Source organism: Lepidochelys kempii, chromosome 9 (assembly GCF_965140265.1).
Source record: "Lepidochelys kempii isolate rLepKem1 chromosome 9, rLepKem1.hap2, whole genome shotgun sequence".
Lineage (NCBI taxonomy): Eukaryota > Metazoa > Chordata > Testudines > Cheloniidae > Lepidochelys > Lepidochelys kempii.
In genome coordinates, this window is record NC_133264.1 from 57989008 (window position 1) to 58001128 (window position 12121).

General features: G+C 50.9%; 1 protein-coding gene across 4 annotated transcripts in view; it reads right to left on the reverse strand.

Moving 5' to 3' along the window:
• MPP1 (MAGUK p55 scaffold protein 1) overlaps positions 1 to 12121 on the reverse strand; it is a 55655-nt gene that overhangs the window by 27973 nt on the left and 15561 nt on the right. For 2 of the 4 annotated variants that reach the window (XM_073360570.1, XM_073360568.1), the window contains exons 2-5: positions 4988 to 5131; positions 4477 to 4555; positions 2775 to 2860; positions 1552 to 1620 (exon numbers count right to left, since the gene is read on the reverse strand). In XM_073360570.1, coding sequence (XP_073216671.1) covers positions 1552 to 1620; positions 2775 to 2860; positions 4477 to 4555; positions 4988 to 5131 — 378 coding nt within the window. Of the gene's footprint in view, positions 1 to 1551; positions 1621 to 2774; positions 2861 to 4476; positions 4556 to 4987; positions 5132 to 11292; positions 11495 to 12121 lie in introns of those variants that run through there. The other 2 variants (XM_073360571.1, XM_073360572.1) reach the window with 2 other exon arrangements.

The window sequence follows — 12121 nt, forward strand, 5'->3', positions numbered from 1 at the left end:
TTTAAGGAGAATCTGCCTGAGCAGAATATTTGGCTCCGTGCAAATGGTGGCATAGAGTCAGATCAGGGTGTTTCATGTTGCTAGTTTTACTGAACTAACTTGAGATCAGAGAGAGGGAAAATGTTATGTTAACTCCTGCAATTTAAACGTATGGGATGTGAAAGAGATCGAATCACTGGAGACACAATCGCCACCTCGAAAAGCAGTTTTTGTGTGGAATAACTAGCACTCTGCTGGGATGAATTAGTTTAGACTCTTTGCATGGAAGAGATACACTTTTGCCATCTGTAACTAGATAGATTCTGTTAGCCTGTATAGCTGGTATCACACATGTATGATTGGTGCCATCTGTGACAGGTTTCATGCCCTAGAGATACTGGGGGGCAGTGAGCTGCTCCTAGATTAAGCCACAAGAAAAGCTCAAGTAGCTATAAGAAGGGAGGAAACTGTATCCTCTTGGAATGAGTTGGGACCCATCAGTCCTAGCCAGCCCCCTCTTCCCTCTGGCCTCATTCATCTCCAGAAGCCAAATGAGCGAGATGAATGGACCAGCCCTGGCTTCTGAATCCCTGTACTGAGCACAGGAGCCTCATAAAAACATGCACTTCTGTTGATATGGCAATGGCAGTGTGGTTGCATAGCCAAGAGCTGGGGTGTTCTGCTCTGCTTTCCCGCCACCCCCGTTTCCTTCCGACTATCACATCAGCACCCCCGTGGTGGCAGAAATGCTGCGACCCAGCCTGACTGCAGAGTGACAGCATTTCACCAAGGAGGCTAAGGCATTACAACACAGGGCAGAGTCTGTCACTCTCTCCTCCAGCCAAAGAGCAGACTGGATGCTGCAGGCTCAGGAGCCCATGTCTGCAAAGGGTCTTTGCAGTCTAGCCCCACCACCACTGAGGCCAATGGGAATCGCGTCCATGGAATTGAGAGTGGAGTCCAGCCCTTGGTACCTACCGAGCCCCCTTTCAAACCGCTTAACACAGGAAGTAAATATTGCTGTCCCCTTTTTAGAGATGGGGAAACTGAGGCACAGAGAGGGGCCATGCTGCGCAGTGTTATACAGAGTCTGTCTACACTGCAAGACAAGGTGTGATTGTAGCACGGGTTGGCTTTAATGTAGCAGCCATGGGTAACAATGATCGCGTAGCCACGGTGACAGGCTCCGAGTGGGCTAGCAGAAAGAGTACAAACCAGGCTCCCTGACCGTCTTGTCCTCAGGGTGTGGGGCTGCAGCCTGTGTGACCACGTCTACACGGCTAATGTTACCCGCGCTAGCTAGATTTAAGCTGGCACAGGTATGCCCACCTGTGCTACCATCACATCTTCACTTTGCAGGGCAGACAGACCCTCAGACTGGGTAAATGCTGCTCTCCTTTCCCCCATGTAAATGCAGAACAGCTCTATTTACCTGTGTGGGGTTTACATCAGTGTAGTAGAGCAGTTCAGCCCACTGAACCCGCACCCCAACCCCGTGACACCCCGGTGACTTTTCACCGGCTCAAAGACATCTGGTCTGCAGGGCCACTGAGAGAACACAGCTGCACCTACCTGTAGAGCAGGGAGGCGGCTTTGCTGGTTGGGGATGACTTTTATTGAGACCGTCCCCTTGGCTTCTCTCTAGTGGATAGAAGGAAGGGGAAGAGAGAAGAGTTGGAGAATGTGGCTTCTAGATCAACCCAGAAACCAGCTCAAGGCCCCCAGTGTATCATTAACCTCCAGGTGCACAGGCACTCCCCACTGGTGCCGGGAAACCTACAGAGAGCTGGGAATCTGGAGCCATGGTGGCAATAAGCAACAGGGGAGCGAAGAGCTGATGGGAGCTCACCAGAGTCAGAATCACTGTGGCTAAAGGCTTTTGCACTGTTGAAGCCACAGTGGCTAACTTAACTAACTCGGGCCTAGAGCTGCATCTAGGTGGCCACACAGAGCGGGGTTTTGATATTCTTGTAGCTTTAAAAGGGTCACCAGAATGAACTAGGAGAGAGAATTAAATTCACCCCATCTCTCCAGCCACAGAGAGGGTTCGGGGCTATGGGGCACTGACAGACCAGCCTAGAGAGGAGGGCAATTTGAACTAATTCTTCTCCCAACCCTTGAGACCTGCCCACCCTCCGTATTGCCATTGCCTTATGAACCAGTTCAGGAAAGCAGGGAGAGGGATGGGAGCTTCTGTGGATCAGAGGCTGAGACTGGTGGTGTTCGAATAATCCACAAACTCCAGACAGCCCTTTCCTGCTCCTTCCAGGAAGGGGATGAGTGACTCCTTAGCACCTCTAACAGGTCTGACAGGCTAGAGTTTTAACCATGGACAAAGTGAGTGCTCAGGGTACCCTGAGAGAGGTCCTTCTCTGAAGCTAGGTGACCATCTACTGAATGGTGCAAGAGGACAATTGTGGCCCTAGCAGCTGGAAATCAGAGCCTGACTGAGCACCATCCCCCTAGCTCCCATGGCAGAGGGGGGATTCTGGTTTGACTGCATGGGGGCAATTTTAAATTAAAAAGACAACCGAGCAACCCGAGCCCCACCATGGGCTCTGCATGCACAGCCCCGTCCAGTGCTCTGAGCGGAGATGGCCTGCACTTGAGAAGTGGCCTGGCCTTTGATGAGGCTCCAGTAGAAAGGGGAACAACAATTGTTCCTCGTAGTGCAGGAGGTGTTGCAAGATCTGTCGTGATTTGCATATTAAGAATGAATACAATCAAATCAGGCAACATGTGTGTTATGTGGCCAAATGGGTCATTTCTCAGGAGCAGCCTCCCAAAATACCTACCAGCATCTTCTGCAGCTGGTCGACAGAGTGGTTGCTCACACTTTGCCCATTGATTTCTATGATCTCATCACCCACATGAAGGGAGCCTGCCGGTGACAGGAGAAACGAACCCATGAAATGCACAAGCAGGCAAAATACAACCCCCCAAAAATTCTGGATCGCAAGCCTGTTTGCGAATCTCAGACCAAATGGCTTTTGCATTCACAATGCATAGGCATAGTTGCTTTGCAGCATGCAACCATCTCCTGCCATTTTACATCCAGATTGGCTCATTTAGCATGATTCTACCAGGGAGACATGGTGTGTATCAGTGCACATACATGTGAAATACATACATGAGGGGAACACAGCTTCGCTCCCTCCATGCACACTCTTTTCTGTTATATTTTTTAAAAATTGATCAAAAACTAAAGCCATTAATACTAGCCTTTGATCTTGCATTCTGTAGTTTAGCTTGCAGTAAAAGCATTCTATTTTAGTGGTATCCACAATGTTAGCCAATATGTAATGTAAAGCTGAATGGTAACCTCATTGCAGAACCAAGTATATAAACATTCTCTACCTTAAGTGCTCTCTTTTTAGATAACAGGGAGTCCAGTGGCACCTTAAAGACTAACAGATTTATTTGGGCATAAGTTTTTGTGGGTACAAAACCCACTTCTTCAGATGCAGAAGTGGTGGGTTTTTTACTCACGAAAGCTTATGCCCAAATAAATCTGTTAGTTTTTAAGGTGCCACCGGACTCCCTGTTGTTTTGGGGATACAGATTAACCCAGCTACCCCCGATACTCGTTTTAGATGTCTGTACAGGTAACGAAGGCTGGATTCTGATCTCAGATACACAGGGATAAGCCAGCACTCCAGTGACATCACTGGAGTTGGTCTTGACTTATTCTGGTGCTAGATCAGGATCAGGCTCTTGTTTTCAACATGGACCTATAAAGCCCTCTAACTGGACCCAAGGCCATCGAAGGGCACTCCTTTTGTACGTACAGGACATCTATTTTGCATGTAGCCACCACACCATCTGCAGGTGCCAGGGAAAAAAAAAAAAAAAGGAAATGGTGCAAGTTCATTTACTTTGGCAACTTCTTTTTGTTTCAGAGTAACAGCCGTGTTAGTCTTGAGCTGTAGCTCACGAAAGCTCATGCTCAAATAAATTGGTTAGTCTCTAAGGTGCCACAAGTACTCCTTTTCTTTTTGTTTGCAGGTCATTGGCACAGAAATTCTGCCTTGTTTGTGCATTTTAGCAATGGAAAAAAATGTCCTTCAAAATTTGTAGGATCTGATCCACATGGAGTGGCAAAGAATCCAGTGAGATGAACACAAATGATTTCTGGTTCTCTTTGCAGGCATGAGCTTAGTGACTGCTCCTGCCCCATCTCCCCTCCCACTTTTCCCAGCAGAGAACATCCTGAAACCTCCAGGGCGTTAATGCAGCAGCCACATGTAAAGAGCAAATGGAGGGGATACAAGAGGTACAGGAAGGGCACCGATGATATAAATCAAAGGGAAAATTCACCGGCACCATGGAACTGTTTAATCCCTTTGCACTGAAATTGCCCAGCTCCAAAGATGAAACTAACAGACCCTACCCAGCACCAGGGTGGAAGGAAAGGGCTAAAATCTCTGACTAAACAGAAGCCTTGTGTGTCTAGGTCTCAGTCAAAGATGACTTCATATTCCTGCCATTTGCTGTTACCTTGTCTATGTATCATGCCTCCATGGAGAATCCTGGCCACCATGCAGCTCTGCTTCTCATTCAATTTCAGTGTGATTCCCTGGAAAACAGGAAAATCTGTGACTATTACATATGTAGGGTAGACACCCACTTCTCCAGGTAAAGGCCTTGCCTGGCCGGTATCCAAGATGGTCTGTCTCACTTCTCAGAGTCCTCTCCTGGCTCAATTCCAGCAAGGTTAATTTCCTCTTGGCAGAATAAATCAACAGCTGATGCAGCTTCCTCCCGGTCCCACTATGCCCTGTGCAGCTCCCCTCAGGCTCCTAGTGGGGCACTGGCCAAAGCAGCACCTTTGTCCCAGTGGAACAGGCAATAGTCTGGTTGAAGTCTGCAAAATTCAAGATCGTCCCTACCCCACCCACAGACCTGGGAGCTGGACTGGATTGTCACTCCCACTATGCATGCCAATGCACTGGTGGGACTCACCCTGACCCCTGGGGTCTTAAGGGTTACCAAACTCTTGCCAGCTCACCATGGGTTCCTCGGTGACCTTCTCGAACTGGACCAGCCGGATCTTGCGCACCTCCCGGCTGTTCATGTGAGCCGGGCTGCCCAGCATGGCTGAGCCGTTGGTGTAGATGTCCTCGGTCACAGTGTTTGATGGATACACGACGGCCTATCAGGGCAAAGCACAGACCAGGGTTAAGGACAGCATTGGAGGCCCTGCAACACGCCCTTCTGTGGGAGATGAGCCCATCTGGAACATCCTAGTGTATCCATGATGATCCCCTATGTGCTCAGGGACTGTTGGTGGCTCTTGCTGTGTTCTGCTGAACCCCTCAGCCTCAAGATACACTTTCTGTCCACGCTATTGATGCCTCTCCTGTGAACAGAGCTGGTCGGAGAGCCAGCACCAAGCTGGAGAGCTGGGATTGCTGAACATCACTGCCCTTGGGGAGGCAAGGTCCAGGAGTGCTGGGAAAGCGGCACTCCCAGCTCTCAGGAGGAAGCTCCACAGTGATCCCTGCTGGCCAGCTCAGTAGTAAACATCAGTGGAGCTCATTCTAGCCCAGACAGCAGGTGGGGCCTGCGTCCAAGAGAGATGGGAAAGTAAAAAGAAAGAAAAAGAAACATGAAGGGCTTCAACCAGAGAGAAAGACGAGCTTGATCCAAATGTCTAGCATGCAAACAGCACTGGTGGTCTGGCAATACTTGAGAAAGGAAAAATGAAATGGTCACGGTGGCCAAAGGGTTCCCAGGAGCCTGCTGCAAGGAGTTCCAAAGCTTAATAAGACGGCGCAGCAGAATATTACAAATCTAGAGTTAAATGTTACTTTATCTCACATAAGAATCACTCCAGAGTAACTTCACTAAAATAAATGGAGTTACTCTGGATCCACACAAATGTAACTAGGAGCAGAACTTGGACTCTGGTTTCCATTAGTTTGAACCAACTCTCACCTCTGGTCCAAGCAACTCAGCTGTCTGCAGGCTAAGCTCCTCACAGTGCCCATTCTCCCCAGCGTCCCACAGGGTTTTAAGCACTAAACTTTGTAGGATAAAACTGATGGATCACTGACACAAATCATAGCTCTCTCTCCACCCATAGACGCAGCAACCCCATCTAGCAACTACCAAATCAAGAGCAGGCCTTCCAAAACTCACTCCAAGGATTTCCAAGGAAGCATGAACCTGTGTACCCAGAGTTGTTCACACACACTGCAAGTCCTAGTGCTCGCCTGTAACTCCTGCTGTGCCACCCATGATGGCATATCCAGCCGGGAGGGTTATACAACCGCCTCAGTATCACAAATTAACAGGACTAGATGGAGGATATTTCTCGAGCAGTACTCGGCAGCACATAAATAGTTAAAGAACTGATACCTGGTCAGTAGGAACCATGGGAACCACTGAACTAGTTCCCACAAGGCCAGCTTTTGCAAACGTACCCCACAGAGCAATCTAACATCTCCCCTGCCTGTCGGCTGGGTCCTGCTTCATGAAAGGACCAGACCTGCCTCACCTCGGGCTTTTGGGGTTGCTTGTCAGGCCCTCGCAGCTCCAGGACTCTTGGTACCATTCTGGCTATGATCCATGGATGTCACAGTTGCAGGTGCTGAAAGCTGTGAACAGCACATTGGATAAAGAAGAGGCGGGACAGAAACATGTCCTGTCCAGGCAGTGCAGGAGAGAGGGTTTAAACCCCAACACCAGCCAGAAACACTTGATTTTCCCAATTTAACAATAGTTACAAATGAGCTGGCTGTCAGACGGCTCTGTGTGTGTGCAAGAGTGTGTGTGCGAGAGAGAGAGAGAGAGAGAGAGAGATCTGCAGCAGGATATTGGAAAGGTGGAGATATTCTCAACAGCATTCTCACTCCCCATGGCCGACCTGGTCCCAGTACAATGATGCTTTCCACTGGCCAATAAGCAGATGAGAAGAGGAACCATTCCAAAGCCAGGTTGCAGATCATGTGTGTGAAGCTCTGGAGACTTAATCTCCCCTTGGCCGGAGGATGTTACACAAAGCATCAGCAGAAATCTGTAAACAGTATATAGAGGGCCAGATTCCTCCTGGGACAAAGTGAGCCTAACTCCACCGAAGTTGATGCAATGACACCACTTAGGCCCCTGGCCAGCATGGTGAGGGATGCTGGGAAATAAGCTAGGCACCCAGGATTTCACCCAGAGTGCATCTTGCAAGTGCCAGGGGCCAGTGGCACCTCATTTCAGCACTGCAGCCCCTTCTCAGTTCCAGTCTTGGGCCCCACACAGCCCCGTCAATGCTCCTCAGTCCTGACCCACAGCTCCCCCTGCTACTCCAGTCCATATCCCTGCTTGGGCAGCTCACTGCAGACCTGCAGCCCCTGCTATCCCATGTTGGGCCCCAATGACACATCCATTGGTTGTGAGCTTGTCAGACATCTCTCCCCCACAGCTGGCACTACACAACCTCCCCTTTAGCCAGCTCCCAGCACTCGCTAGGGTAAAGCGAACACCCCCAGCTGTTCCAGATTAGATATTAGTCCACTGATCACTGCACAGACCCCTGTGCCCTCCCCCCCAGGTTCCGGCCACTTCCCGGAGCGGTGCAGGGGGAGGGCAGGCAGGCAGCCTTCCCTGCCCCCCCGTGCGCGCCGGGCCAGAGCCACTCTAGGTAAATGCTGGGGGGGGCGGGGGGCCATGGGGAGCTGACAGGCTGCAGAAAATAACCCTGCGGGCCACATGCAACCCATGGGCCGCGTCTTTGAGACCCCTGCTCTTATATCAATTTGTTTTAGGACATTTCTGCTCTGTACTCAAAATGTCTCTTCAACCAGCTGATTCAGCCACCACGACTGCTCTGCTCCACTCCACCCTCAGTCCCAGCTGCGGAGCACATTCAGAAAACACAGGATCAGACTCTGGTGGGAAATTGTTCTTCTCTAGTTTCCTTGATTTTTGCTTATTTTGTTCTTTGTTTTTCAACTGACCTTGGATTCCTTCTGCAACTTATCTGACACCTTGCCTGCACCCTCCCCTCCTTTCACCTTACAGGTAAACACTAAGGACATGTCTACGCAGGGAGAGGTTTGCAGCTTATACCAGCATCAAAGTGCCATTTCTGGTAACCCTTATGTTTAAGGGTATGATGTAGTCATCGGTATTTTTAGTAAAAGTCATGGACAGGTCACAGGCAAGAAATAAAAAGTCACAGGCCGTGACCTGTCCATGACTTATACCATAAATACCTTGACTGAATCTTAGAGGGGGAGGGACACTGTGAGGGGGGAGCACTGTGGAGGGTGTGCTGCCGCTCCCACCGCTGCCTTGGTGGGAGCCCCGGGAAGCCTGCTGCCGATCTGGCCACCGCTGCAGGGGGGGGAAGCCCCGGGGCCAGCCAGTGCTCTGGCCGCCCCAAGATTGTTGCTGGGAGCCGTTGAGCTGTGGCTGTTCCCACTACCCCCTGGGACTGCTGCTCAGGCGGTCCCCAGGACAAGTCACATCAGGTGCTGCTCGGGCAGTTACAGGGGCCCGCTGCCCAGGGCTGACAGAGCAGTGGCTGGTGCAGCTGGCTGCAGAGCCATTCCAGCAGCAGCCGGTGTGGTTGTCCCCAGCGCCGCCCGAGGAGCTGTTCCCAGGGCAGCTGCTTGGGTGGCCCTGTGATCAGCCACAGGAGCCACTGCAGAAGTCACAGAGGTCGCTGAAAGTCACGGATTCCATGACTTCTGCAACCTCTGTGACAATCACGGAGCCTTACTTATGGTTGGTGAATGAAATAAGCAATACCAGCAGAAGCATTTTTTTTAACCTACCTACACATTAGGGCTTCTGCCAGTCAGAATCATAAATCACACTTGAACCGGCATTGCCATACCATCAAGAGTGTTTAGTGTGGACCAGACCTGTTTTGGAACCAGCCTTGTACATAGAGAATGCAGAATCAGCTGGGTGCAGCTTCCTGTCTTTAAGAGGATGTGTGTGGGGATGTAGCAACTTCTCTCCCCCCACCAAACACACACACCACACACACTTCACATTCATCTCCACCACAAAACCACAATGCAATTCAGCATGCGCTGGCAGATGCTGGACAAAAGGAGCTAGGGGCTGCAATAGCAAAGGGGCGGAGGGGGGAAAACTGCAGGCCTACAGTGCACTGGCAAAGCTGTGTGGGGAGCCCAGAGCTCTAGTGGGAGATGGGGGCCGCAGGTCAGGTTTGATGGACATTGGCGGAGCTGTTTTGGGTGCCAGAACTGGAATGGTGGGGGAGGGAAAGTGGAGGAGAATGGCTGTGGGTCAGGTTTGAGGCGTGTTGCCAACTCTCAATCACGTTTCAACATTTACCACGAGCCTGGTGATACTGGGTGCCTTATTCAAAGTCCCAGCTCCTGGAGTCCTGTGCTTAGGTGAGAATCTGAGGTTTAATTTAAAAAAGAATGGACGTTTCTAACCCCCACGGTCAAAGAGAAGAGCTTGAAAATCGAATCTGAATGAACCCTACAGGCTCAGGTTTCAGAGTAACAGCTGTGTTAGTCTGTATTCACAAAAAGAAAAGGAGTACTTGCAGCACCTTAGAGACTAACCAATTTATTTGAGCATAAGCTTTCGTGAGCTAGAGCTCACTTCATTGGATGCATACTGTTGAAAGCGTAGAAGATCTTTTTATACACACAAAGCATGAAAAAATACCTCCCCCCACCCCACTCTCCTGCTGGTAATAGCTTCTCTAAAGTGACCACTCTCCTTACAATGTGTATGATAATCAAGGTGGGCCATTTCCAGCACAAATCCAGGGTTTAACAAGAACGTCGGGGTGGGGGCGGGGGGTAGGAAAAAAACAAGGGGAAATAGGTTACCTTGCATAATGACTTAGCCCCTTGTTTTTTCCTACCCCCCCACCGACGTTCTTGTTAAACCCTGGATTTGTGCTGGAAATGGCCCACCTTGATTATCATACACATTGTAAGGAGAGTGGTCACTTTAGAGAAGCTATTACCAGCAGGAGATTGGGGTGGGGGGAGGTATTTTTTCATGCTTTGTGTGTATAAAAAGATCTTCTACACTTTCCACAGTATGCATCCGATGAAGTGAGCTGTAGCTCACGAAAGCTTATGCTCAAATAAATTGGTTAGTCTCTAAGGTGCCGCAAGTACTCCTTTTCTTTTTCCTAAAGGCTCAGAAACTAAATGCAAGAAAATGAAGCCAAAGGGTATTGTTTTTAAAAACAAATCTCATGAATTTTACACCAGTCCTGTGACTCAGGGAGGGAACCTGACTTATGATTTCTGAACATTTGGGGTAGGCTGTGCTGCATGGGCAGAGCTGGATGAGGTGTCTAGGGCTGGCATAACTGGGTGGGGTGGGACAGGACACATTTCAGGACTGAAGTACACTGGGGGAGTTACTGAGGGGTGATGCTGCAGATCAGGTCTAGGGTGCATCAGCAGAGCCATGTGGGGACCCCCAAACTGGAACCGAGGGGAATACAATGCTCTGGCACAACTGGGGGCAGAATCCATCACTGGAATAGCAGGCAGTGCTGCAAATCAGGACTATGGTGCATTGGGAGAGCTGTGCAGATGCCAGGCCTGGACTCCCAGAGTGCGCTGCGGTCAGGATTGCAGGGCAACGGCAGAGCTGGGGAGGACACCAGACTTATTGAAAAAAGCCATCTTTGAAAGCCCAAAAAATCTCCAAGAAATTAAAAAGAGCTGAACAGGTTGCTCCTGCCAAATTTGTTAAATACGTTCAGACTACAGATCCTGAAGCCAAGCCTCAGCCCCAGGTCGTGCACATTGCTGTTACAAGCCCCAGGAAAGCCTGGCTTATGGTGAAAGGGAGAATAGCTAGAATATCAGGTAGGGGGCCGGGTCTGCAATCCAGACTGGGGAGACAGAGGGACAACTAGATGCTCAGGGGCAGTGGGTGAACCTCCCCTTTGGGGAGGCAAGCCCCCAGCCTCGCCCCTTCCTCCTGAGGCACCGCTTGCCAGAGCCCCAAGGGCCCCCCCCATGGCCGGAAGAGCCCCCGCTAGCTTCAGGGGAGGGGCCTCGGGGTGGAGCATGGGTGAGGCCACAGCCTGGGTTAGGGGAGACTTAGCCTCCCCTGGCCTACAATACCCGCTGCCCATGCAGATGCTTCTAGATTCAGGGAGCAGACAGATGGTGGGAGATGAGGAAAGACACACGGTGAAATTGCCCTGGGCCACTGGACAGAGGAGGGGGAACGGAACCATTCTGAGGCAGCAAGCAGACATGCTGTTCCCTGTTTGCCTTCTCCAGCAGGAGGAGCCAGCAGGAACCTTTGGGAAGCTGGAGGAAGTCTCACTGTGGCCCCAGTCAGAGTTCAAAGTACCTCCAGGGGAACAGAGTCAGCATGGCTTCCCCTCTTATCTCTCCTTGCCTTCCTCAGCATATATGACACAGCAGGATTCCAGCACATCAGCAACCCTCAAACGCCAGGCTCAGCAAAGCAGCACATTCCAGTCAGCAGAGCACAGGCGCTGTCACGAAGGTTGGGACAGCCTAGGAACCTCGGCCCCTCCCCAACCCTAACCTTTGCTTTCAGCTGAGGAAGGGACAAAACACGCATTTGAATACAGCTCAATGAAAATGTCTATGCCTAGGAACAAAGCATGCAGGCCACACTTACAGGCTGGGGGACTCTATCCTGGGAAGCAGTAACTCTAAAAAAGATCTGGGGGTCTTGGTGGACAATCAGCTGAACAGGAGCTCCCAGTGTGACACAGTGGCTGTAGAGGGGTGGTCACCCATTCCTGCCTTAAAAGGCTTAAAACAGCCCAGGGAGAGGGCTGTGGCACGAAAGGAAAAGCGGGGCTGATTGGAAGAAGCAGCCTCAGCTAGGGGCCACACCCCAATCAGGCAGCAGCTGGCTTAATCAGGGCCCAGCTGGCCCTTATAAGAGGGCAGTGGGCCAGGAACAGAGTCTCCCTCTAGCTGAGGAGGGAGATGGGCCTAGCTACCTGAGTGCTAAAGGGTACTGGAGTGAAGCAGGGCTGGGGAAAGGCCAGAGGAGTTGCAGAGCTCCGGGCCAGCAACTCCCCAGGCTACAGGGCCTTGTACAAGGCCCCTGGAGGTACCGGGTTGCAGGGGAAGGCAGCAGGTCCAAACCCCCCTTGCCTATGATGACTGGCTTATACACACTGCAGTTGGCCCCAGTGAAA